Genomic DNA, 25,489 nt, shown 5'->3' on the forward strand with positions numbered 1-25,489 from the left:
TTCTTTCGCAGAACCCTCGGGGCGCGCGGGGGCTCGCACAACCGGGCAGCGAACGGGGCCGTCCCTCCCGTTCCAAACGTCCACTGGCCTCCACCCGGCGCGAGGGGAGGGCGGCCCAGGGCTGTAGCTCGGAGACCGGACGACTGGACAGCGGAGGGTAGGCAGGTGTCCGGACCCCGCTGGGGAAGCGGGCGCGGGTCCCCAGAGGCAGAGAGTGGGAAGCCCGGCGGCCAGGCGCCTCCACTCCGTCCTCCAGGCGGGCTGCAGACAGTGACTGGTGCCCCGGAGAGCGCCCAGAGGCGCGGCGGGCAGTGAGAGGGACATGGGCGCCCGGCCGGCCGAGGGCGCGGACCGCCGCTGAGAGGGCGCACGATGCCGCCCGCGACGGCGGCCACCACCACGGTCTCCCTCCGGGAGCTGGCCGACCTGGCCATCGGCACCCCGGAGGTGGGCGCCGTCAACTTCACGGCTCTGCACACTCTCGTCGTGGCCATGCTCCGGAGCCTCAACCTGCAGGAGGTGCGCATCAACTTCCAGTCGCCGTCGCCGGAGCCCAGCCTCACCCTGGAGCCCCCGCAGGCCGTGCTCAGCGCCCCGCAGCTGGCCGTGTCCAAAGAGAAGCCGCGCGCCAGCTTGACCAAGCCGCCGACGGCCGCAGTGGCGCTGGAGAGCCAGGTGAAGGGCCTGGGCGGCCAGGTCCAGGACCTCAGCCGGCAGCTCAAGACCGTCACGAGCCAGGTGCAGGGCATCGTGAGCCACGTGCAGCACCTTACGGCTCCCATCAGCGAGCTGGACGCCCGGCACTGGCTGGAGGAGGAGCCGGCCACGCTGACGCCGGCCCGGGCACGAGCAAGCTCGCTGAAAATCGCGAAGGGCGAGCGGGCCACCGTCTCCCAGGTCTCCCAGGTGAGCGCGGGGCGGGGGGCGGGAGGGGGCGGAGCCCACAGGCCGCTCCTGCGGCCGGAAGGGAGGCGGTGGGAGCGGGGAGGCGCCGGCGTGGTGGGCGCGCCGGGACTGCTAACGGCCCCGTCTCCATCTTGCAGGCCATGGAGCTGCTGCGCGAGGTAGTGGAGGACGTGAAAACCCTCAAAGAAGCCCAGGAAAAGGCGCAGGAGCTCCCCGAGTCGAGCCTTGCGGTGAGGACGGCGGGGACCCCACCTCGCGGAACGCGGAGTCGCCCCTTCTCATGAAGTGCCTGTCCTCGCGACTCCACTGCCCCTTCTCTCCCCGCCCCAGGGATCCTGAACCGGCCCAGGGGGGAGCTGACGACTTCTCAGAATATTCTTTGAGCGAATTTCCTTTAAACAAGAATAAAGAAGGGAGGTGGTGGGTCTTGAAAGACAAAGTGGAGCCCGGGAGGAGGGGCTGGGATGGAGAGAGCTCTGTGGTCACCCCAGCAGGTGCGCAGGCAGCCATTTGAATCTTCGTTTTCTTGGAGAAAGGTGTAGAACCCCCTCAGATGAACAGTAGGGCCCCAAAACACTAGACAGTGGTCCTATCTCAGGCCCTCCGGGAGCCACCCAGGGGCTCAGCTCTGGAAGGAGGACGAGGGGCAGTCAGGAAGAAAAGCCCAGGGAGAGGCTGAGGGAGGCCGCGGGGGGCTTCTGACCCCATTCTGCCCCTCATCCCAGGCCTTGGGCCCCAAGCGGGACTCACTTTTGCCCGGGAAGCTTTTCTTTTCTAAGTGTGTTTTGGGGTTTTAGATTTTTTTTTTGGACTAAAGGCTTGTTTTACCTTTAGATTCCTACTTTTCGGAGGTTTGCAGAAGTCATATGGAACAACTTAAGTTGTAGCAATTTGTTTTGTTTTGTTTTAAGATGATAGTTAGTTGGGAGAGAGAGAGTGCGTGTGAACAAGGGCCCCGCTCACGCAGGGAAAATGGCAGGAAGAGGGAGAAGCAGGCTCCCCTCAGAGCGAGGAGCCGGATGTGGGACTCGATCCCAGGACTCTGGGATCATGACCTGAGCGGAAGGCCGGGTAAGCCACCCAGGCGCCCCTTGTTTGGGTTCTTTTGGGATGCTTTTCTCTTTAAACCACACACCCATTCAGACCCTTGAAGGACCTGATCATTTTTGTCCTTGAGAGGCGAAGCCAGCCTCATTCTGCAGCGCTGGAATGTTTCGTTCGTGGGTAGGATGAATTGAATCCCAAGACCAAAGGTTCCCACCCCTGTGTTAGCATTTGCTCTTGGCACATTGTCCCCCAATACCACCCCACACCTCACTTTCCTGCCTCTTGTTGGCTGGAAAGAAAACGATTTAGCTGATTTAGCAGCCCCCCTCTACTCCCTGCTCCTGTAAGATCCACACACCTTTCTTCTTCTCCCCTGTGAGTGCGTGTGTGTGTGTGTGTGTGTGTGTAGGGGCCATAGGAGAGTCTGTTTTGATCCTCCATCTCTGAACTCTTCTTCCAGAAAGCCCTCCAACGGATTGATGTACTAGAGAAGATAGTCAGAGATCGGGATGAATTCCTGGTAATGTGGGCAAGTTCTGTGACGAAGGGCCCTCAAGGGGGCAGTAGGGGCGGATGTCCAGACTCCCGGCCCAGATGTCTTTGTCCCTCCGAGGTAGGGTGATACCCTCTGCCCCTCTGGGCACTGCCCCTGGATTGAGGGGAAATCCTTCCCATCCCTGCCCGGTGTCCCACCAGGGGCCCACATGGGACAGGAAAGTGGCTGCCCAAGACTCACAGGTCATTTGAAGGACGGTGACTTCTCCTCGGGACTAGGGCAATGGATTCTGTTAGTGCAGTTCTGTTCCTAAAGCTTTCTGGGATTAAATGGGGTGTGTGTGTGTGTGTGTCTGTTTGTCTGTCTGCCTCCATGTTGTCTATTACCATCAGAATCTAGTGAGCCGGAAGATGAGTTTGATGCCTGTTGGAGAAGAAGTCACCATGGTCACCTGGGAGGAGCTGGAGCAAGCGATTACTGATGGCTGGAGGGCCTCACAAGGGGTGAACAAACTGGGGACCTGGGCACTGGTTTCGGGTGGGGCTCCCCGGACCTCTCCCTCCTTGCTACTGCACAGTAGTCCATTACGTGGATGTTCGTAATTCCAGGTTTCCTATTATGGGTGTTCTGAGTGTTTTTTCCAGTCTTACAACAAACCACGCTCCAATGTGACATTCACATTTGCAAACGTATCCGTAGGGTGCATTCCTGGAAAGGGAATGCGGGTTTGTGATTTGGCTCCCTTTTGCCAAACTGTCTTCCACAGATACGGTTCCAATTTAGACCCTCCCCAACAACGTGGGAGAGAACTTGTTTCTCGAGTCCCCACCAGCACTGTCTGTCTGAACCCAGTTTTTTCCAGTTGGAAGGAAAATGGTACCTGAGTGTAGTTTTTTTTTTTTTTTTTAAAGATTTTATTTATTTATTCGACAGAGATAGAGACAGCCAGCGAGAGAGGGAACACAAGCAGGGGGAGTGGGAGAGAAAGAAGCAGGCTCATAGCGGAAGAGCCTGATGTGGGGCTCGATCCCATAACACCGGGATCGCGCCCTGAGCCGAAGGCAGACGCTTAACCGCTGTGCCACCCAGGCGCCCCAACTGAGTGTAGTTTTGATGAGCTTTTGTAGCTTTTCAAAGCTCCTTTACAGTCTGGTCTGAAATGCCTGAGTCCCTTTATGCTTAGTGGACAAAGATGACCAACCTTAGAAATAAAATGTCTTGGGGCACCTGGGTGGCGCAGTCATTAAGCATCTGCCTTCGGCTCAGGGCGTGATCCCTGTGTTCTGGGATCCAGCCCCACATCAGGCTCCTCCGCTAGGAGCTTGCTTCTTCCTCTCCCACTCCCCCTGCTGGTGTTCCCTCTCTGTCTCTGTCTGTCAAAATAAATAAATAATATCTTTTAAAAAAAAATAAAATGTCTTAAGGGGGCCCTGCACAGGATAACTAAATCATTTTTATTTATTACTTTTTAAGATTTTATTTATGTATTTGAGAGTGAGAGGGAGGGGGAGAGAGAGAGTACGAGCATGAGCAGGGGAGGGGGCAGGGAGAAGCAGACTCCCCGCTGAGCAAGGAGCTTGATGCAGGGCTCAATCCCAGGACCCCAGGATCGTGACCTGAACCAAAGGCAGATGCTTCACCAACGAAGCCACGCAGGTGCCCTCCAAATCGTTTTTAGATCCCCACCCTTTCTCCATCTGAATAAAATGGGTATTATCAAATGGCCGTCAGGGACGAGGATCAGCTGCCCTTTTGGTCTGGATAATCACCTTCTGGCTTTGTGCCTCCGGGTTACTCCAAAAGTTTGACCCCCCAGTACCCACAGCAACAGTGGGAAGAGTGGACCTTTTGGCGCCACCAAGTGGCTCGTCGCACAGCCTCCCAGGTTTGCAGGAAAGGAGGGACTTAAATGTATTTTGACTCAAACCCGTTGGTTCAAAGATGCATATTTCCCCTCACATTTTATTGTTTTTAAAAGTTGTTTTCCCTCACGTTTTAGTGTGAAATCAGGTTGTGTCTTTGAGTGGACAGTGTTTTGTAATTAATTGCAGCATATTCCTTGTCTTGCGGGTTCAGAAATTGATGGCGCATTTTAAATGACACCACCTTAGGCTTGCTGAAAGAAGGAGAGCTGGCACGAGGCACTCTTCGGGGGGAAAGTCCTACGAGGTTGACCATCTTGAAGGTGCGAGAGTTGACAAGTCGTCTTAACATGGAGCGAGCACCTGGCATCGCTGCCCCCCAGGTCCCTGGCTTGTTGGTGCAGGGTGTGAGGACAGAGCAGCAGAGGGCTGTGTTCTGGGTTTTCCCAGCTGGAAGCGGGCTGTGCAGTTAGCGTTTGTTGTTTAGAAATCCAGCTGCGTCCGAAGCACCGTTCCTGTTAGGAGGTCAGCTCGGGCGCTCATGACTTCGGTTCCCATGATCCTCAGAAACGACGTGGGTCTCCTCTAACGCCAGTAACGGAAACAGCCAACTTTTCTAAAACCCCATTGTGCCCCTCCCCCACCCCTGTAGCCGTTATGTCCGTGTTCCTAGGATTGCAAACGTGTGTTCTGTAAAACCATGACTTTGCTTTTAGTCACCGCGGTAAGCTGAACTATGTCGGTTTACACAGAGAAGGGGACTCGCGGAGATGAAATAGTAAGGATCGTGAGATGGGGGCTGGTTCTGGATCATCTGGGTGGGCCTGGTGGTGTGATCACAAAGGTACCCGTAAGAGGGAGGAAGAAGATGCCACCGCAGAAGAGGGGAAGGCGATGCGGCCACAGAAGCAGAGACTGGAGCGACGCAGGCACAAGCCAAGGAACACCGGCCTCCCTAAGAAGCCAGAGGAAACGCGGGAGCTGGTGTGCCCAGAGCCTGTGCCTTCGCCAGCCCCGCCCGTGACCTTGACTTCGGCCCAGTGCAACTAGCTCTGGAATTCTGACCCTCTGAGCTGTTACAATGGCAAATTCATGTTGTAAGCCACTAAGCTGTGGGTACATAGCCATTGGGAACATAGTCATACAGTCCCCTTCCTCCTCTTGGAGCACCTCGTGAGTGATGGGCTGGTCTGCCAGGTTTAGCCCCACTCTCCTGCCATTTCCTGTTACTCTTGGTTCTGAGCGTTGGGCAGTAACCTGGACAGCAAGTCCACAGCAGTCGCTTCTGGGGTGCCTTTTCAGACCTGCCTTCGGCATCCTGCACGGTGTCCGTTTCCTTCCTTCCTTTTTTTGGTGGTGGGGGTTTGCAGTGGTTGATTTTCCAGTCCGGTAGGCCTTTCCGCGTGATAGTCAGAACCCTAACATGGTTGCCAAGATTCCCACCTCTGCCGTGCTCACGTAGGATCCCCTCGGCTGTGGGCGGAACCCGCAGACGGGGTGGGGCATCTCTCCCATAATTAGGTTGCTAATAGATTGACTTTGAGCTCATCAAAGGAGGGATCGGGTGGTCCCGACCTAATCAGGCGAGCCCTCCTGGAGGAAGTGAAACCAGAGGACGGCCCTATGGAGGGGGCCGTATGGCTGGGATTGCGAGTGGTCTCTAGGAGCTAAGAGCTCCAGCCTTGAGGAGCTGAGTTCTGGCGACAGCCCTGAGCCTCAGATAAGGCCACAGCTTGGCCTGGACTGCAGGCTGAGGCCCCGACAGTGAACCCAGATAAACCATGACCAGACTCGGACCCACGGAAACTGAGATGATAAACTCGTGCTGTTTCGATGTCTACGTTTGTGCTAACTTGTTCTGCAGCAGCAGAAAATGAATGTAGGACACTGCACTAGCGTGTTTGTTCAGTGGTTTGGGGCAGCTCCGCACCTCAGAGGGAAGTGCTGTGCCCCCCACCCGGGAAGACTCTGACTGGGTGAGGTCCGAAGAGGTTGCACATCTTTCCTGCTTCCTGGGATCTTGTAAGTTCTTTGTGAGTAGTAGGAAATTGCTTTGCTGACATTTCGAGGTCTTCCGGTGTCCAGGGAGTACGTGCTTACCCTGGGGCGCTGCCAGCCTCACCCTGGCCAGCATGCCCTACCAACAGCTGTGTGTTTGCATCTTTACAGAGGCTGGTCAACAGGTGTAGAGCAAGTTGCCGATGACATTTCAGATTAGCAGCACTGGGGGCACCTGGCTGGCTCAGTCAGTAGAGCATACAGCTCTTAGACCTTGGGGTTGTGAGTTGGGAGTCCCATGTTGACGGTAGAGATTACTTAAAAAAAAAAAAATCAAGGAGAAAAAAAAGATTATAATCATTGGAACCTGGATCCGGGCTAAAAAATGATTGTGATGGGGGTCACAACACAGCAGAATTAGATATGCCGGAAAGGGGGCAGTGGGGAAACTGCCAGCTGTGGCTCATGGAGAGACATTCTCCCCCCACATTGAAAAATTGACTTTAAAAAAAAGATACTTCGTTTTTAGAGTTTTAGGTTCACAGCAAAACTGAGTAGAAGGTATAGGAGTGCCTCTCTGGTTCAGTGGGTGGAGCAGTGACTATTGATCACTGCGACGTGAGTTCAAGCCCCACATTGGGCATGGAGCTTGCTTAAATAAATAAAAAATAAATTTAAAGGGGCGCCTGGGTGCCTTAGTGGGTTAAGCATCTGCCTTCAGCTCAAGTCAGGATGTGAGGGTCCTGTGATCCAGCCCCACATTGGAGCTCCCTGCTCAGTGGGGAGTCTGCTTCTCCCTCTGCCCCTCCCCCTGCTTGTGCTCTCTTTCAGTCTCTCTCTCTCAAATAAGAAAATCTTTTAAAAAAAATAAAGAAATTTAAAGAAGTTGAGTAGCAGGTATAGAGGTTTCCCACATACCTTCTTCCCATATGCACATGTGTAACCTTCGCCACTAACAACATCCCCCACCCAGAGCAGTACCTTTGTTACAGCTGGTGAACCTACATGGACACGTAATGTCACTCCAAGTCCAGAGTTTTAACCAAGTGCACTCTTGGTGTTGTACAATTTATGGGTTTGGACAGATGGGTAACGGCACGGATGCACCACCATCCTACCATACGCGGTAGTTTTGCGGCCCTAAAATCCTCTGTGCTCAGCCTCTTCATTCTCCCTCCCCGCCGGCAGCCACCGATCCCTTCCCTGTCTCCATTGTTTTGCCTTTTCCAGAATGTCCTATACTTGGAATCCTACGGTATGATGGCTTCTTTCACTTAGCACCGTGCATTTAAGTTTCCTCGACGTTCTTTCATGCTTCGATATAGCTCATTTCTTTTTAGCGCTGTATAAGATTCCATGGTTTGGGATGGACCACAATTTGTTCATCCATTCACCTACTTGCGGGGCTTCTTGGTTGCCTCTAAGTTTTGTCAGTTATGAATAAGGTTGCTGTCGGCATCTGTGTGCAGGTTTTTGTATGGACATAGGTTTCCACCTCCTTTGGCTAAATACCAAGGACTGTGATTGCTGGTGTATGGGGTGTGTCTAGTTTTGTAAGAAACTGCCAACTGTCTTCCACAGTGGCTGTACCATTTTGCATTCCTACCAACGATGAATGAGAGTTCCTGTTGCTTCAGAACCCTGTTACCATTTGCTGTTGTCAGTGTTCCAGATTTTGACCATACTAATAGGTGTGGCGTGGTATCATGTTTTAATTAGCATTTCCTTGATGACATTCCTGATGTTGGTAATTTGTGTCTCTTCTCTCTTACTCCTCATCAGCCTGTCTAGAGGTTTATCAATTATATTGATTTGCTCAAATAACTTGTTTTTCATTTCATTGAATTTCTTTGTTGTTTTCTGTCCATTGCTGTCTGCTCTGCTCTTCATCATTTCCTTTCTTCTGCTTGCTTTGGGTTTAATTTGCTCTTCTTTTGCTAGTTTCTTGAAGTGCAAGCTGAGACTCTTTTCTATTTCAGTATTGGCACTTAGTGCTATAAATATGTCCCTAAGTATTGCTCTAGCAGCAACCCTCAAGTTCTGGTATATAGTTCAAAATACTTTCTATATCCCATTGATTTCTTCTTTCATCCATGATCTATTTAGCAGGCTGTTATTTTGTTTCTAAATATTTGGGGATTTTCCAGGGATCTTTCTGTCACTAATTTCTAATTTAATTCCACTGTGATCAAAGAATATAATTTGTACAACTGGAGTCCTTTAAAATTGATGGATGTATATTTTATGGCCCAGAATATGGTCTATCTTGGTAAGTGTTTTGTGTGCCCTTGAGAACAGTGTGTCTTCTGCTCTTGGGGAAAGTATCCTGTCATTCGGGTCAAGTAGGTTAGAGTGTTGTTCAAGTTTACTGCATCGTTAGGGTGAAACTGTTTTAACTGTTAACTGTTTTAATTTCCCCGCCCCTCCCAAAAGGTGTTGAAGTCCTAAATCCCAGTACCTGTAAATGCAACCTTATTTGGAAATGGGTCTTTGCAGATGATCAAGTTAAGATGAGGTCATTAGGGTGGGCCCTAATCCAATATAAGTGAGTCTTTATAAAAAGGGGATATTTGGACAGAAAGACGGACACGTACAGAGAGAAGACGATTGTCGGTAGATGGTTGGGAGAAGACAGCCATCAGGAAATGCCTGAGGCCACCAGACGCCAGAGAGAGCATGGAGTAGATTCTCCCTCACAGCTTTAGAGGGAACCAACCCTGCCAACACCTGGATCCCAAACTTCTGGCCTCGAGAGCAGGGAGACAATACATTTCTGTTGCTTTAAGTCACCCGTTCTGTTTGTTATAGCAGCGCCAGAAAATGAATACAGTGTCCTTGCCGATTTTCTGCCTACTTGTCAATTAGCAAGAGAAAGGTATTGAAATCTCCGACTGTAACTGAGGATTTGTTCATAATTCCTTGTAGGTCTGTCAGGCTTTGCTTCACATATTTTGAAGCTCTGTTACTAGGTGCAGAGACATTTAGGATTGTTATGATCTCTTGATGAATTGATCTCCTTATGTTAAGAAATGACTTTTTTTTTTTTAAGATTTTATTTATCTGTGAGAGGGGGAGAGAGAGAGAGAGAGAGAGAGCACAAGCAGGGGAAGCTGTAGGCAGAGGGAGAAGCAGACTCCCTGCTGAGCAAGGAGCCTGATGTGGGGTCAATCCCAGGACCCTGGGATCATGACCTGATGCTTAACTGACTGAGTCACCCAGGTGTCCCAAGAAATGAACTTTTTATCCCTAGTAATATTCTTAGCTCTGAAATCTACGTTGTCTAATATTAATATAGTGATTCCAGCTTTTTTTTTCTTTTGAAAGTGTGAGCATGGTGTACCTTGTCCCATTCTTTTTTCTTTTACCTATTTGTGTCTCGCTATGTAAATTTTTTTTCTTGTAAGTGGCATGTAGTTGGTCTTGCTTTTTTACCCCATCTGACAATTTCTGATGTTTTAAAAAAAGATTTTTTTAATTTATTTGAGAGAGTGTGAGCACAAGTGGGGGGTGGGGGTTGTGCAGAGGAAGAGGGAGAGGGAGAAGCAGACTCCCCACTGAGCAGGGAGCCCAACATGGGGCTCAATCCCAGGACCCTGAGATCATGACCTGAGCTAAAGTCAGATGCTAAACCAGCTGAGCCACCCAGGCGCCCGTGACAATCTCTGCTTTTTAATCAGGCTGTTTTGATCATTTACGTTTAATGTGATTATTGATATAATTAGGGTTGAGTTTGTCATCCTGCTATTAGTTTTCTGTTTGTTCCATCTGCTTTTTGTTCCTTTTTCCTTCTTTTTCTACTTCTTTTGTATTATTTGAGTGTTTTTGTTTTTTAATCTCCTTTGTTGGCTTATTAGCTGTACATCTTTGTTATTTGAGTGGTTGCTTTAGGGTTTATAGATTTATACTTCTTTAACTTAACCACAATCCATCTTCAAGTGATATTATACCACTTCGCAAATAGTATAAGGACTTTAAAATATTTGCAGGGGCTTTTATTTCTGGAATCAGCAAAGTTTTTGTGATGGAATCAAGTAAATATTTTAGGTTTTGAGGGTCATACAGTCTTTGTCACAATTGCTCAACACCGTTGTTATTGTGTGAAAGCAACCATGAACAATACATAAATGAATGAGCTTGCCTGTGTCCCAAAAAAATGTCATTTACAAAAACATGATGATGGGCTGGATTGGCCCATGGGCCGTTGTTTACCAATGCCTGCTTTATGCTGTTGCTGTCATGCATTTTACTTTTACGTTTGTTATAAACCCTACAATACATTGTGCTTGTTTTGTTCAGTCAATTATCTTTCAAAGGGATTTGAGTCAAGAAAAACATTTCCAGTGCTTGTTACCCCTTTGTGTAGATCCAGGTTTCCATCTGGTATCATTTTCTGCCTGCCTGAAGGATTTCGCTTAACATTACCTGTAGTGTGAGTCTTGCCGTTGATGAATTTCGGCTTGTATTTATGTGTTTGAAAACATCTTTATTTTTCCTGTGCTTTTGTGTTTCATTTTGTTTTCTAGTGGCCTAACATATGGTCTGTTGTGGAAAATGTTCTGTGTGTACGCAAGAGTGTTTATTCAGATCTTGATGGGTGGAGTGTTCTACAGATGTCTGCTGGTCTAGTTGGTCTGTGGTTCAAGTCTTTTATTTTGTTGTTGATCTTCTGCCTCTTTGTTCTATCCCTGTCAAAAGTGGGGTATTAAAGTCTGCAACTATTATTGTTGAACTGTTTCTCCCTTTAATTCTGTCAGGTTTTCTTTACGTTTGTTAGGGCACTGTTGTTCGGTTCATATATGTTTTTAAAACTATTATATCTTCCTAATGAATTGACTCTTTTGTCGGTATAAAATGTCTTTCTGTGTCTCTGTTAACAATGTTGCCTGATATTTGGGGCGCCTGGGTGGCTCAGTCATTAAGCGTCTGCCTTTGGCTCAGGGCGTGATCCCGGCGTTCTGGAATGGAGGCCCGCATCGGGCTTCTCCACTGGGAGCCTGCTTCTTCCTCTTCCACTCCCCCTGCTTGTGTTCCCTCTCTCGCTGGCTGTCTCTCTCTGTCAAATAAATCAATAAAATCTTTAAAAAAAAAACACAAAAAAACAATGTTGCCTGATATTAGTACAGCCACTCCACTTCTCTCTTGTTCTTTTTTTTTTTTTTTTTTTTAAGTAATCGCTATATTCAACGTGGGGGTCAGACTCAAAACCCTGAGATCAGGGGCGCCTGGGTGGCACAGCGGTTAAGCGTCTGCCTTCGGCTCAGGGCGTGATCCTGGCGTTATGGGATCGAGCCCCACATCAGGCTCCTCCGCTATGAGCCTGCTTCTTCCTCTCCCACTCCCCCTGCTTGTGTTCCCTCTCTCTCTGGCTGTCTCTATCTCGGTCGAATAAATATAATCTTAAAAAAAAAAAAATTCCCTTTAAAAAAAAAAACAAACCCTGAGATCAAGAGTCACTCGCTCCACCAAATGAGCCAGCCAGGCACCACCCCCAGCTCTCTTTTAATTACTATTTGCATAGTTTATTTTTTCTATCCTTTCACTTTCTACCTGTTTCTTTCATTGACGCTGACGTATGTCTCTTGTAGACGGCATATAGTTGGATCATGTGTGGGTTTTGTTTTTTGGTTTTGCTTTTCATTTCATGTTTATTATCAGTGCTTCACTATAGAACATTTTGTGATGATTAGTGACATGTGGATACCAAGAGTTTTTTCAAACACCAAGTGCCATAATTTTACGGTAAATATTAATGTTCCAAAAACAAAATAATCACACATAACACAATATCAGGAGATGATTATGCCATCAGCATAATCCACCCAAATTATAAAAAGAGCAAAACTTGAAATCACGCATATCATTTCACCATTTCATAAAACTTCTTTTTAACTTCTACAAACTTTGCCAGTATAAAAAAGGCCCTGAGAAACTTTGTGGTGGGGATGCCTGGGTGGCTCAGTCAGTCAAGCATCTGCCTTCGGCTCAGGTCATGATCTCAGGGTCTTGGGATTGAGTCCCACACTGGGCTGCTTGCTCAGCAGGGAGCCTGTTTCTCCTTCTCCCTTTGCTGCTCCCCCCCATCCCCGGCTTGTGCTCTCTTTCACTCACTCAGTCTCTCAAATAAATAAAATCTTAAAAAAAAAAAAAAAAAACTTTGTGATAACATAAACTACAAAATTCATTTTTGGAAAAGTTAGAGGAGTCACTTTTCACATTTTGGCTTTAAGGTTTTTTGGTTTTTTGGCTTTTTAATCTGTCAAAAAATATGGTGAGGAGTGTATTGAGAGAGGTGAAGAAAGAGGAGCTTCCAGTTGATGGGTTCATTGTGCCTGAAGGTATTCAGTAATGCAAAGGAAAACTTCAAGGGCAAGAATATATTATAAATAAAAGTTTTTGGGCAAGATGAATGGATAGGCAGTTCGTGCATCAGTTGTACCCACAGGAAAGAGGCCTTAAAGAATGCTTGTTTACAGAGTCTTCTGTAAGACAGTGTTAGCTACCTCCAATGATTCATCTTTTACTAAAACAATATCCTAAGGGCCCATGTACTTTCCTACAAGCTCCTCTACTCTATTATTTTGCTATCCAGTTTCCAGAATGTGTTCAACATTGGCTAGTCCGTCTGCCATTCTTAAGCCTCCTTGGGAGTCTCCCCGCAGAATTTGTTACTGTCTTATAGTTGATTGAGGTGGTCTTTGTTGCTCAAAGCCCCACCAGGTTTGTTAAATTCATGGAATAGTTCTCCTTTAAGTCCTTCGAACACCCCATGTTCATCAGAATCCATGAAGTTGGTCACAACTCTGACGTTTGGATCATCAACACCAGCCCGAGGGACCCATACCAGCTGAAAATTCGAACACAGGGAGACTGCGTTGTTGAGCTTATCAAAGACATTCTCGTATCCTTCCTTGAACATACATCAGATTCTGCCACAATTTCTTTCAGTTTAGCTTTTGGCAGAGCTTGTTCAACAAGCAAACCCTGTGATTGAGGGTATTGTTTAACCATAAAAGGCTGCTTCTCTTCTGTTTTAGGAACAGGATCAATTTTAGGAGCATAATCTTTTCCCTTTAGCTGCAGTAACGCTTTTTGACCTCCATTTGTAACCAGCTTATAGTTGTCAGTGGTATTATGGCATGTTGGGTATCCTTCCCCTTTGAGGGAAAATCTACTTAGTGTCATGTTGACTCTGTTATTATCTGAAGGGTGCCAGGTCCTTCTTTGATAAGACCACAGATAACTTCCTCTCTTAGCGGGTTCTTGACATGAACTGAACTCTTTGGATTCCTGACCTCATGTGCAAACATACGGCAGGTTCTTGGTTTGGTCACTTATTGGTTATTCAGTTGCCTTAAAGGCGCTCCCAGTTCTTCTGTTCTTGATCGTCCTAGAACAACAGCACAGCGGCAGAGACCGTCAGCACCGTCCAGAGAGGCGGGGCTTGGGTACAGGCATCTCCGCCATCTTGGGCTTCTGCCTTCTGTGTCTCTTCGAGGTGACTATGTCCTGGGCCAGCACCACTCCTGCCACCAGGACACACACCCCGGTGCTTGCTACCGTGTCCTCCCTGGCCATGGCTGCCTAGTCCATGGAGAGGGGCTCATGTACCTCCAGGCTCGAAAAGAAAAGGCTGCACACAGTGAGCGTGGGGCCCCCGGATCATGTTTTTTAAATCCAGTCTTTCAGTCTCCGTCTTCTGATTGGAGTATTTAATTACTGATAAAGTAGGTTTACATCTTCCATTTGCTCTTAGCTTTCTGTTATGTCTTAGGTCTTTTCTGTACCTCCCTTGCTCAATTCTGTCTCTTTTGCGTGAAATAAGTGTATTCTAGTGTACCATTTTAATTCCCTTGTTTCTTTTACTGTATATTTTGTTTGGTTGATTTTTTAAAAAGAGATTTTTATTTGAGAGAGAGAGGTGGAGGGGGGGAGAGGCACAAACAGGGGAAGGGGAGGGAGAAACAGACTCTCCACTGAGCAGAGAGCCTGATGCGGGGGTCTGTCCCATGATCCCAGGATCATGACCTGAGCCAAAGGCAGATGCTGCACTGACTGGGCCACCCAGGCGCCCGTGGTTGATTTTTTTAGTGGGTCCATAGCAGTGTTCAGTGTAGAGCCGACTATTCTCCCCCTCTGAGGCAACACCTTTCTGAGTACTCTCCCCTGAATTGAGTTTTTTCCAGACTGGCTGATAGAAACAGGCACTGTTCCCAACCCTGTGAGAGTCTGGGCACTGTTCCCTCCAGCCTTGCAGATGGCTCTTTTCCCAACCTTGGGTAGTTTCCTCACATATACACGCTGATCATTTCTGTGCTGAACACCCAAGGAGGACCCTCTACGGGTCTCCTGAAGCCTCTCTATGTGTAGCTCCTTTTTTTTTTTTTTTTAAGATTTATTTATTTATTTATTTGAGAGAGAGAACATGAGCCAGGGAAGGAGCAGAGGGAGAGGGAGAGAGACTTCTCAAGCAGACTCCCCGTCCCTGCTGAGCATGGAGCCTGACACGGGACTCGATGCCAGGACCCTGAAATCATGACCTGAGCCAAAATCGAGAGTCAGACGCTCAACCGACTGAGCCACCCAGGCGTCCCTGTGCATCTCCTTTCTTTCTGTTACTCTGTCCCATGAGCTCTTGCTGCCTCAGTCTCCCTGAGTGTTCAGGTCTGTCCCCTCAACTCAGGGAGTCCCTCTCCTGGAACTGTAGCCTAGAAACTCTGTTGAAATGGCAGTAAGCTGAGGCAACAGTAGGGCGCCCATAGTTTGTCTCCCCATCTTGCAGGGATGGCTAGCCTTCACTAACTGATACCCAGCGTCTAGAAAACCACTATTTCATAGTTTTGGGGCTTTTGTTTTGTTTTCATTTTTGAGTCTGGTTGTTACAAACGGGAAGGTGAATCCAATTCCTGTTATTCTGCTTGGGCTAGAAATGGAAACAGTCCATAATTTTTTAACGGATTCTTAGTGTTCTATTTTGTGGGTGTGCCCCTACATATATCAGCCCCCTAGTGATAACCTGTTTTCATGAGCAGTGCTGCAGACTCTACGTATGTCCTAGAAGCCTTTCGCAAGAGTCCGTAGAGAAAAATCTTATCTGTGGAATTTCTGGGCCCAGGAGTTTGTGCATTTACATTTTGGATATATGGCTTACTTGCCCTGTGGTGATACTTTCACCATTGCCAATAGGCCAATGATGGGACAAACTTTATATTTTAAACTTAATAAATTACTCATGTCCTTTATTTGTAGGCCCAGCGATAGTTGGAGTAGATGGCTTGTATTGTGTAGTGTTCCCGCTGTCTTTTACAGGGGAATTAACATATTACGATGCCATCGGCTAACGTGCAGATTTTCAAAGCCTTGGAGACCTATCCTTCAAGAATGTCAGAGTCTTTGTGTCCAGCCTAGTTTTGGGGACCAGAGGGTGTTTTTCTCCAAAAGCCCTAAGTTATCCTAGTCAGATGTCCCAGATTTTCTTCCCTTCGTGTCTTATAGTGAGAGAGTCCTTTCTACTTGTAGTTACTGACTTCTTTCTCCCGCTTCCACCAGGGCTCAGAGACGACAACAGGACTCCCTAAACGCAAAGGGCGCACATCCTTTACATCAGATGATACGCTTCAAGGCGGAGTCCCCATCAGGCGCCCAAGTGCTGACCCGGCTCTGGATTCTCCCGGTGGTCATGGCTCAGATCAGACCTTATCAGGAATCAGTGGCATAGGAAACCCCTCTGAAGGGGTTACCAGGGAGCGAAGCAGAGGGGCCTCTGCTACTGCCTTTCCTGGTAGAGAACAGCACCCAAGAGCCCGTGATGAAGCTGGCCTGGCAAAGTCCCATCACCCGTCTATGTCCCGATTCAGAGTAGAGTCAGATCGTCGCAGGACGAGAGAGCTACCACCGCACAGCTTAGCCCATCTAAGAAAAGATGAACGAGAGGCACACCCTGGTGCAGGTCAACAGGACTTACCCTCAGCCACTGTGGCCAGAGATCAGCATCATCAGGTGTACCCAGATCAGCATGGAGGGGCGGATACAAGCCAGGGTCAAATCTATCCCAGGCCAGATCAGCATGGATTAGGACCACTTGGCACGGATCCGCTTGCATTGCGTCCTCCTAGCACTTACCCACATGGTGTGGTACCCCTCAGCACGGGTCAGCTTGCTATGATGCCGCCTGGAATGGATGTGCAGGGCTTGGTGCTACCTGGCATGGATCAGTATGGTATGGTGCCACCATTGGTACCTGGCACAGATCAGCGAGGACTGCAACTACCTAGTACAGTTCAGCCTGGTATGGTTCCACTTAGCACAAATCGGTATGGCACAGTGCTTCCCGGCATAGACCAACAGCCGGGTGTGGATCAGCATGGATTGCTACCCTTCGGTATAGACCAGCATGGATTTTTCATATCTGGCATGGATCAACAAGGATTGGTACTGCCTGGCATGGATCAACATGGATTGGTACTGCCTGGCATGAATCAGCATGGATTGGTTCCACATCTTACAGATCAACATGGTTTGGTATCGCCTGGTTTGATGCAAGTTGCTGCAGATCAGCAAGGTTTTGTGCAGCCCAGCTTGGAAACATCTGGGTTCATTCAACCTGGTACAGAGCAGCATGATGTACTCCAGCCTGGGGCAGATCATCGTGATTTGGTACTAACTGGTACAGATCAGACTGCTTTGGCCCAAACTGGGGCAGGTCAGCGTGATCTGGTCCAGCCTGGTGCAGGTCAGCGTGGTGCAGGTCAGCCTGGTTTGGTCCAGCCTAGTGCAGGTCAGCCTGGTTTGGTCCAGCCTGGTGCAGGTCAGCCTGGTTTGGTCCAGCCTAGTGCAGGTCAGCCTGGTTTGGTCCAGCCTGGTGCAGGTCAGCCTGGTTTGGTCCAGCCTAGTGCAGGTCAGCCTGGTGCAGGTCAGCCTGGTTTGGTCCAGCCTAGTGCAGGTCAGCCTGGTGCAGGTCAACCTGGTTTGGTCCAGTCTGGTGCAGGTCAACGTGGTGCAGGTCAACCTGGTTTGGTCCAGTCTGGTGCAGGTCAACGTGGTGCAGGTCAGCCTGGTTTGGTCCAGCCTGATGCAGGTCAGCCTGGTTTGGTCCAGCCTAGTGCAGGTCAGCCTGGTTTGGTCCAGCCTAGTGCAGGTCAGCCTGGTTTGGTCCAGCCTGGTGCAGGTCAGCCTGGTTTGGTCCAGCCTGGTGCAGGTCAGACTGGTTTGGTCCAGCCTGGTGCAGGTCAGCCTGGTGCAGGTCAGCCTGGTTTGGTCCAGCCTGGTGCAGGTCAGCCTGGTGCAGGTCAGCCTGGTTTGGTCCAGCCTGGTGCAGGTCAGCCTGGTGCAGGTCAGCCTGGTTTGGTCCAGCCTGGTGCAGGTCAGCCTGGTTTGGTCCAGCCTGGTGCAGGTCAGCCTGGTTTGGTCCAGCCTGGTTTGGTCCAGCCTGGTTTGGTCCAGCCTGGTTTGGTCCAGCCTGGTGCAGGTCAGCGTGATTTGGTCCGGCCTGGTGCAGGTCCGCCTGATGCAGGTCGGCCTGGTTTGGTCCAGCCTGTTGTAGATCCAAGTGGTGCTTATCTACCTGCTTGGGTACAAGCTGATGCATCTCCCAGTGGCTGGGGACAGCCTGTCGCATATCCTTTTGGTCTGGTACAACCTAATGTATATCCATCTGGTTTGGGACAATCTGGAATGGGTCAGCAAGATTCAGCCCAACTTAAAATGGATCAGTATGCTTTGGTGCAGCCTGAAATGGATCGACATGGTTTGGTCCAAGTTGGAACGGATCAGCGTAGTTTGGTTCAACCTGGTGCAGGTCAGCTTGCTATAGCGCAGCCTGGTGCGGGTCATCGTGGTTTAGTCCAACCTGGAATAGATCAGCGTGGTTTGGTGCAGCCTGGTACAGGTCAGCCTGGTTTAGTCCAACCTGGGATAGATCAGCATGGTTTGGTGCAGCCTGGTACAGGTCAGCCTGGTTTAGTCCAACCTGGAATAGATCAGCGTGGTTTGGTGCAGCCTGGTACAGGTCAGCCTGGTTTAGTCCAACCTGGAATAGATCAGCGTGGTTTGGTGCAACCTGGTGCAGGTCAGCCTGGTTTAGTACAGCCTGGAATGGATCAGCGTGGTTTGGTGCGACCTGGTGCAGGTCAGCCTGGTTTAGTACAGCCTGGAATGGATCAGCGTGATTTGGTGCAACCTGGTGCAGGTCAGCCTGGTTTAGTACAGCCTGGAATGGATCAGCGTGGTTTGGTGAGACCTGGTGCAGGTCAGCCTGGTTTAGTACAGCCTGGAATGGATCAGCGTGGTTTGGTGCGACCTGGTGCAGGTCAGCCTGGTTTAGTACAGCCTGGAATGGATCAGCATGGTTTAGTACAGCCTGGAATGGATCAGCGTGATTTGGTGCAACCTGGTGCAGGTCGGCCTGGCTTGGCACAGCCTGGAATGGATCAGCATTTTTTGGTGCAACCTGGTGCAGGTCAGCCTAGTTTGGTGCAGCCTGGAATGGATCAGCGTGGTTTGGTGCAACCTGGGGTGGGTCAGCCTGGTTTAGTCCAACCTGGAATAGATCAGCGTGGTTTGGTGCAGCCTGGTGCAGGTCAGCCTGGTTTAGTACAGCCTGGAATAGATCAGCGTGGTTTGGTGCAACCTGGTGCAGGTCAGCCTGGTTTAGTACAGCCTGGAATAGATCAGCGTGGTTTGGTGCAACCTGGTGCAGGTCAGCCTGGTTTAGTACAGCCTGGAATGGATCAGCGTGGTTTGGTGCGACCTGGTACAGGTCAGCCTGGTTTAGTACAGCCTGGAATGGATCAGCGTGGTTTGGTGAGACCTGGTGCAGGTCAGCCTGGTTTAGTACAGCCTGGAATGGATCAGCGTGGTTTGGTGCGACCTGGTGCAGGTCAGCCTGGTTTAGTACAGCCTGGAATGGATCAGCATGGTTTAGTACAGCCTGGAATGGATCAGCGTGATTTGGTGCAACCTGGTGCAGGTCGGCCTGGCTTGGCACAGCCTGGAATGGATCAGCATTTTTTGGTGCAACCTGGTGCAGGTCAGCCTAGTTTGGTGCAGCCTGGAATGGATCAGCGTGGTTTGGTGCAACCTGGGGCGGGTCAGCCTGGTTTGGTGCAACCTGGTGCAGGTCAGCCTGGCTTTGTCCAGCCTGGAATGGATCAGCGTGGTTTGGTCCAGCCTGGTGCACGTCAGCCTGGCGCAGGTCAGCCTGGCTTGGCACAGCCTGGAATGGATCAGCGTGGTTTGGTACAACCTGGTGCAGGTCAGCCTGGCTTGGTCCAACCCGGAATGGATCAGCGTGGTTTGGTCCAGCCTGGTGCAGGTCAAGCTGGCTTGGTCCAACCCAGAATGGATCAGCGTGGTTTGGTCCAGCCTGGTGCAGGTCAGGCTGGCTTGGTCCAACCCGGAATGGATCAGCGTGGTTTGGTCCAGCCTGGTGCAGGTCAGCCTGGCTTGGTCCAACCTGGAATGGATCAGCGTGGTTTGGTGCAGCCTGGTACAGGTCAGCCTGGCTTGGTCCAACCTGGAATGGATCAGCGTGGTTTGGTCCAGCCTGGTGCAGGTCAGGCTGGCTTGGTCCAACCCGGAATGGATCAGCGTGATTTGGTCCAGCCTGGTACAGGTCAGCCTGGCTTGGTCCAACCTGGAATGGATCAGCGTGGTTTGGTCCAGCCTAGTGCAGGTCAGGCTGGCTTGGTCCAACCTGGAATGGATCAGCGTGGTTTGGTCCAGCCTGGTGCAGGTCAGCCTGGCTTGGTCCAACCTGGAATGGATCAGCCTGGTTTGGTGCAATCTGGTACAGGTCAGCCTGGCTTGGTCCAACCTGGAATGGATCAGCGTGGTTTGGTCCAGCCTGGTGCAGGTCAGGCTGGCTTGGTCCAACCCGGAATGGATCAGCGTGGTTTGGTCCAGCCTGGTACAGGTCAGCCTGGCTTGGTCCAACCTGGAATGGATCGGCGTGGTTTGGTCCAGCCTGGTGCAGGTCAGGCTGGCTTGGTCCAACCCGGAATGGATCAGCGTGGTTTGGTCCAGCCTGGTGCAGGTCAGCCTGGCTTGGTCCAACCTGGAATGGATCAGCCTGGTTTGGTGCAATCTGGTACAGGTCAGCCTGGCTTGGTCCAGTCTGGAATGGATCAACGTGGTTTGGCACAGCCTGGAATGGATCAGCATGGTTTGGTGCAACCTGGTGCAGGTCAGGCTGGCTTGGTCCAACCCGGAATGGATCAGCGTGGTTTGGTCCAGCCTGGTGCAGGTCAGGCTGGCTTGGTCCAACCCAGAATGGATCAGCGTGGTTTGGTGCAACCTGGTGCAGGTCAGGCTGGCTTGGTCCAACCCAGAATGGATCAGCGTGGTTTGGTCCAGCCTGGTGCAGGTCAGGCTGGCTTGGTCCAACCCGGAATGGATCAGCGTGGTTTGGTCCAGCCTGGTGCAGGTCAGCCTGGCTTGGTCCAGCCCGAAATGGATCAGCGTGGTTTGGTGCAACCTGGTTCAAGTCAACCTGGCTTCGTCCAACCAAGAATGGATCAGCGTGGTTTGTTGCAACCTGGTACAGGTCAGCCTGGCTTCGTCCAACCAAGAATGGATCAGCATGGTTTGTTGCAACCTGGTACAGGTCAGCCTGGTTTGGCACAACCTGGAATGGATCAGCGTGGTTTGGTGCAGCCTGGTACAGGTCAGCCTGGTTTGGCACAACCTGGAATGGATCAGCGTGGTTTGGTACAACCTGGTTCAGGTCAACCTGGCTTCGTCCAACCCGGAATGGATCAGCGTGGTTTGTTGCAACCTGGTACAGGTCAGCCTGGCTTGGCGCAGCCTGGAATGGATCAGCGTGGTTTGGTGCAACCTGGTGCAGGTCAGCCTGGTTTGGTGCAACCTGGTGCAGGCCAGCCTGGTTTGGTACCTTCTGGTACAGGTCAGCCTGGTTTGCTGCAGCCTGGAATAGAACAGCATGGTTTGGCCCAACATGGTGCAGCTCAGCCTGATTCAGTGCAACCTGGAATGGATCAGCGTGGCTTGGTCCCACCTGGGGCAGGTCAGCCTAGGTTTGTACCATCTGGTACAGGTCAGCCTGATTTGGTGCAGCCTGGAATGGATCAACGTGGTTTGGCCCAACGTGGTGCAGCTCAGTCTCGTTTGGTCCCACCTGGTGCAGGTCAGCCTGGTTTGGTGCCATCTGATACAGGTCAGCCTGGGATGGATCAACGTGGTTGGGGCCAACGTGGTGCAGCACAGCCTGGTTTGGTGCAACCTGGTGCAGGTCAGCGTGGTTTGGCCCAACCTAGAATGGATCAGCATGGGTTGGTACAACCTGGTGCAGGTCAGCCTGGCTTAGGTCAGCCTGCTTTGGTCCAGCTTAGTGCAGGTCAGGGTAGTTTGGTCCCACCCGGTGCAGATCAGCTTGGTTTGGGGCAACGTGGAGTGGATCAGCGTGGTTTGGTACAGGCTGGCATAGATCCACGTGGCTTTTTTCAACCTGGTGCCTATCCACCTGGTTTGGTACAGCCTGGTGCCTATCCACCTGGTTTGGTACAGCCTGGTGCGTATCCACGTGGTTTGATCCAACCTGGTGCCTATCCAGAAGGTTTGGTCCAATCTAGTGCCTATCCACATGGTTTGGTTCCACCTGGTGCTTATGCTCGGGGTTTTGTCCAGCCTGGTACATATCCACACAGTTTCGTGCAGCCTAGTACTGATCAGCGTGGTTTGGTTCAACCTGGGATAGATCAGCATGGCTTGAGGCAACCTGGTACAGAACAACGAGGCTTGATACCAGCAGGCACAGAGCTTCGTGGCTTTCCAACATTCCACCCAGAGTTTCCAAGATTTTTATCGCGTCCGGATCAGCATGGTGTAATACCTCCTGGCGGATATCAACATGGTCAGGTGTCCCCACTCCTAATCAATCAAGGTTTGGCAGCACCAGGTATTGGCCAAGAGGGTTTATCAGAAGCTTACCAGCAAGGTTTGTTACGTCATGGCACAGACCAGCGTGGCCTAACACCATTAAGCACCCATGTGGGGTCCGCACAGCAAGATCAACAGCATTTGGTACCACCTGGCCCCGATCAGCATGGCCAGGTACAAGCAGGTACAGACCAGCATGACCGTGCATCCTCGATCCCAGAATCCCGTGACCTATTGTATCCTGGCCCTCATGGCCCGGGCGTCCTGGGGGTAGATCCGTATGTCCAGACAGGTTTGGATCCAAAACAAATATATGCCTCAGGCCAACCTGGAATTTCTGTCCGGACTGCTCCAAGCCAAGCAGCCACCTTTGCCAGGAGCACAGACTCTCTTAACTATCTCTACCGAGTCTCATCAGAAAAGAGTGATTTCCAGAGCGAAAGACACGATTCCCTGGATAAACTGGCCCCAAGCTTCCCCGTGGCAGTGGAGACATTTCGTCTGATGGGAGAGCTCTGTGGCCTCTATGCAGAGCTCAAGGAGAGCATGAAAGAGCTGGATGAGGTGCAGGCTGGCCAGAGCGACTTGGAGAAGATCCAGCACCTGCTCGGGCTCATGGGTGGGTTCCACTGGTGCGGAGGAGGGATTCAGCATCCCCAGGCCTCCTCTGGCGGCTGGGCTTCTTCTGGAGTCGCCGCAAATAGCGTGTCCCTTCTTAGCCATTGTGGGCTCTACTCTAGCCTTTGGGGTCCAAGAGATGGAATTAAACCAGTCAGAGCGAAGGCGCCTCAGGAGAGGAGTGAGGCGGTTCCGGTGCCCTGGCAGACTCTCTGGGCAGCAGCTGAGGACGGTGGGCAGGGAGGGAGGACGCCGAAGATTTCAACTTCGCCTTGGTCCATGCACAGCTGTGGGCCCAGAGAATAATTAAGATTTGAGAGATGGGTGGGAAGTGTGGGTCAGTAGTCCCAAGGCCCTTTAGGGTAGTAAGCATGAGGTGGATTTTTTAGAGGGTAAGGACACCCCTCTTTTCTTTCTTCCCATCCCCCTCTCCCCAGTCACCAGGAAAAGCAGAAGTGAGATGTCCTGCTGCTCGTTGGGGTAGCTTCACTGTGGGGGCTGGGAACGGGGATTGGGAGCCTGCTGGAGATCGAACCCTTCTGACTAATAAGGCCTCCATTTTTCACAGTCAAAAAGAGTGTACCCCCTGACCTGGAGGAGCAGCTGAAGACCTTAAAGTCCTTGACCAAAGAAGTTCGGCAGGAAAAAGCAAAAGTAAGTAAGGGCGGGTCCGCCCGCTTTGCCTTTGAGTGCCGATAGTCCCACTTTCCATTTGCATTTTGATGGATCACGCCGGCCTTGCGCTGACGTTATCATCTCATTGGATCTGTACACACCTGTCAGGTGGGCAGTGTGCCTCAGGCAGCATCATGTTCATTTCCCGGATCTAAAACCTGGTGCTCAAAGCTGTTAAGATCGGGCTGGACCAACAGGGAGGCCGGTGCTCCTTTTGTTACGTGGGGCTCATTTCCGACAGAGCCCACTGGCACCGCAGCAGCCTTGGGAGCCAAGTTTGTGGGACTCTCTGGAGCCAGTGGCCATGGCAGGGGGCTACTAGACCTTCAGCTGTTCTCTTAATGCCCGCTGTCCACACCCACGGGACGGACGGACGGACAGATGGATGGATGGACGGACGGACGGATGGATGGATGGATGTCCGGAAGGGACACATTGACACATGGTTCTCGTTAGAGGCTTGGATTAGGACTCGGACTCGGGAAAGAGGCTTGCTCGGGCTGCGGACACATATGCAGAAGGCAAAGAACTCAAGCCTAGCTGACCCTCCTCTTCCGTTGGGTTCATAGCTGGACAGGATGCAGAGGATCCTGGAAGGCAACGGGGAGCAAGGACTAGGAGAAGACACGAAGAATGGCCAGCTGGGCTTGCAGCTGGGAATCCTCAGGTGAAATGCCTCTGCCAAGAACAGCTTGTGTCTGGGCATCTCCTATCCCCAGCCCGGGAGGTGATGGCAGCCTTCAGTTCACTCCCAGTCAGAACTGGGCCCTGTCTTTGACCCAAGTTGTGTCTGCCTTTCAGGAGTAGTTCAAGTGGCTGGTGGGAGTTTCTCAGTTTCTTCGAACAGCTTAGCACCAGGGCTTGGAAGGAAAACAGCTGCCAGTCTCTGTCCCCAGTTGGAGGCTGGAGGAGAGCACTTGCCAGAGCCCCTCAGAGCCCTCTCTTGGTGGTGCCAGGTCTCACCCCCTAGAAACCTCTCAGGCCAGCATGTGGGCACCCACTCCCCGGACAAGCAGCGCCTGGGACCCCCTAGACAGAGCCTGTTGCAGGGCGGGCGGGAGAGCCATGGTGTGCATCTTCCTCTGTCCATGATGGGACTGGTGGGCCTGGGCCCTGGGGTGGGCGGCGGGGCCAGGCGATCTCTTCTGTGCATCTCTCAGAGTTACCGTGGCTGACATTGAGAAGGAACTGGCCGAGCTGAGGGAGAGCCAAGAGCGGGGCAAGGTCAGCATGGAACATTCCGTCTCCGAAGCCTCCCTCTACCTACAGGACCAGGTGAGACCAGGGCTCTTCTCAGAGTCGGCCATGGATGGTGGGGCTACTAGGCTCTTAGCTGACATACAGTTTGCTAATATTTTTGCCCATTCTGTGCGTCGTCTTTCCGCTCTCTTATTAGCGTCTGCCTTTAAGATTTTATTTATTTATTTGAGAGAGAGTGTGAGCCCAAGTGGGGGAGGAGCAGAGGGAGAGGGACAAGCAGACTCTGTGCCAAGCGTGAAACCGGACGTGGGGCTCGATCCCACGACCCTGAGCTCGTGACCAGAGGCGAAATCAAGAATCAGACGCTTAACTGACTGAGCCACCCAGGTGCCCGATAGTGTCTGCCTTTAAATCTTGAGTGATGCTATCGTTGGCCATCCCAGAACGTTCCCATGGAAGAGCATCTGGACCAGGAACAGCCCTCTCTGAGTGCTTGCAGAAAGATTGGATAGGAAAAGCCACTGGGCTAAGGGGACTCATGTCAGGAACCCCTTGGTGATAAAGGCCCCATTTTGGGGGACTCCCACATTGGCCGGGTCACTGACATGTACCATTTCTTGATGACAAAGCCGGCTGTCCAGTGTGGGGTTTGAAGAGCAGAAGATGATGTGTCCACAGCTCACATCTAAGCTTAGCAACCTCCAGGGCTGTCCCAGGGCCACACTCCCCACACAGCAGGCCCGGGCTCCTGCCACAGCCTCTTCAAGGCACCGGCCTCCTCTCTCCCGATTCCCCC

The 25,489-nt window shown here is 51.2% G+C and overlaps 1 protein-coding gene and 1 pseudogene across 3 annotated transcripts in view; one reads left to right on the plus strand and one right to left on the minus strand.

Moving 5' to 3' along the window:
- Positions 1–372: 372 nt before the first annotated feature.
- Positions 373–25,489, plus strand: part of QRICH2 (glutamine rich 2) — a 33,818-nt gene continuing 8,701 nt past the window's right edge. The window contains exons 1-15 of one of the 3 annotated variants that reach the window (XM_087854078.1): positions 373–897; positions 1,044–1,136; positions 2,414–2,473; positions 2,842–2,952; positions 15,856–16,912; positions 17,039–17,248; positions 17,354–17,883; positions 18,184–18,673; positions 18,815–19,273; positions 19,679–20,398; positions 20,909–21,088; positions 21,749–22,819; positions 23,387–23,472; positions 24,063–24,160; positions 24,654–24,768. In XM_087854078.1, the coding sequence (XP_087710204.1) occupies positions 373–897; positions 1,044–1,136; positions 2,414–2,473; positions 2,842–2,952; positions 15,856–16,912; positions 17,039–17,248; positions 17,354–17,883; positions 18,184–18,673; positions 18,815–19,273; positions 19,679–20,398; positions 20,909–21,088; positions 21,749–22,819; positions 23,387–23,472; positions 24,063–24,160; positions 24,654–24,768 (5,805 nt within the window). Of the gene's footprint in view, positions 989–1,020; positions 1,137–2,413; positions 2,474–2,841; positions 2,953–15,855; positions 16,930–17,038; positions 17,294–17,353; positions 17,884–18,118; positions 18,134–18,183; positions 18,674–18,814; positions 19,274–19,593; positions 22,820–23,386; positions 23,473–24,062; positions 24,161–24,653; positions 24,769–25,489 lie in introns of all 3 variants that reach the window. The other 2 variants (XM_087854080.1, XM_087854079.1) reach the window with 2 other exon arrangements.
- On the minus strand, positions 12,777–13,899 carry LOC123803139 (cytosolic 5'-nucleotidase 3A-like; annotated as a pseudogene).

The sequence above is a fragment of the Ursus americanus genome, chromosome 23, assembly GCF_024610735.1.
Source record: "Ursus americanus isolate L20-20 chromosome 23, mUrsAme1.1.p, whole genome shotgun sequence".
NCBI lineage: Eukaryota > Metazoa > Chordata > Mammalia > Carnivora > Ursidae > Ursus > Ursus americanus.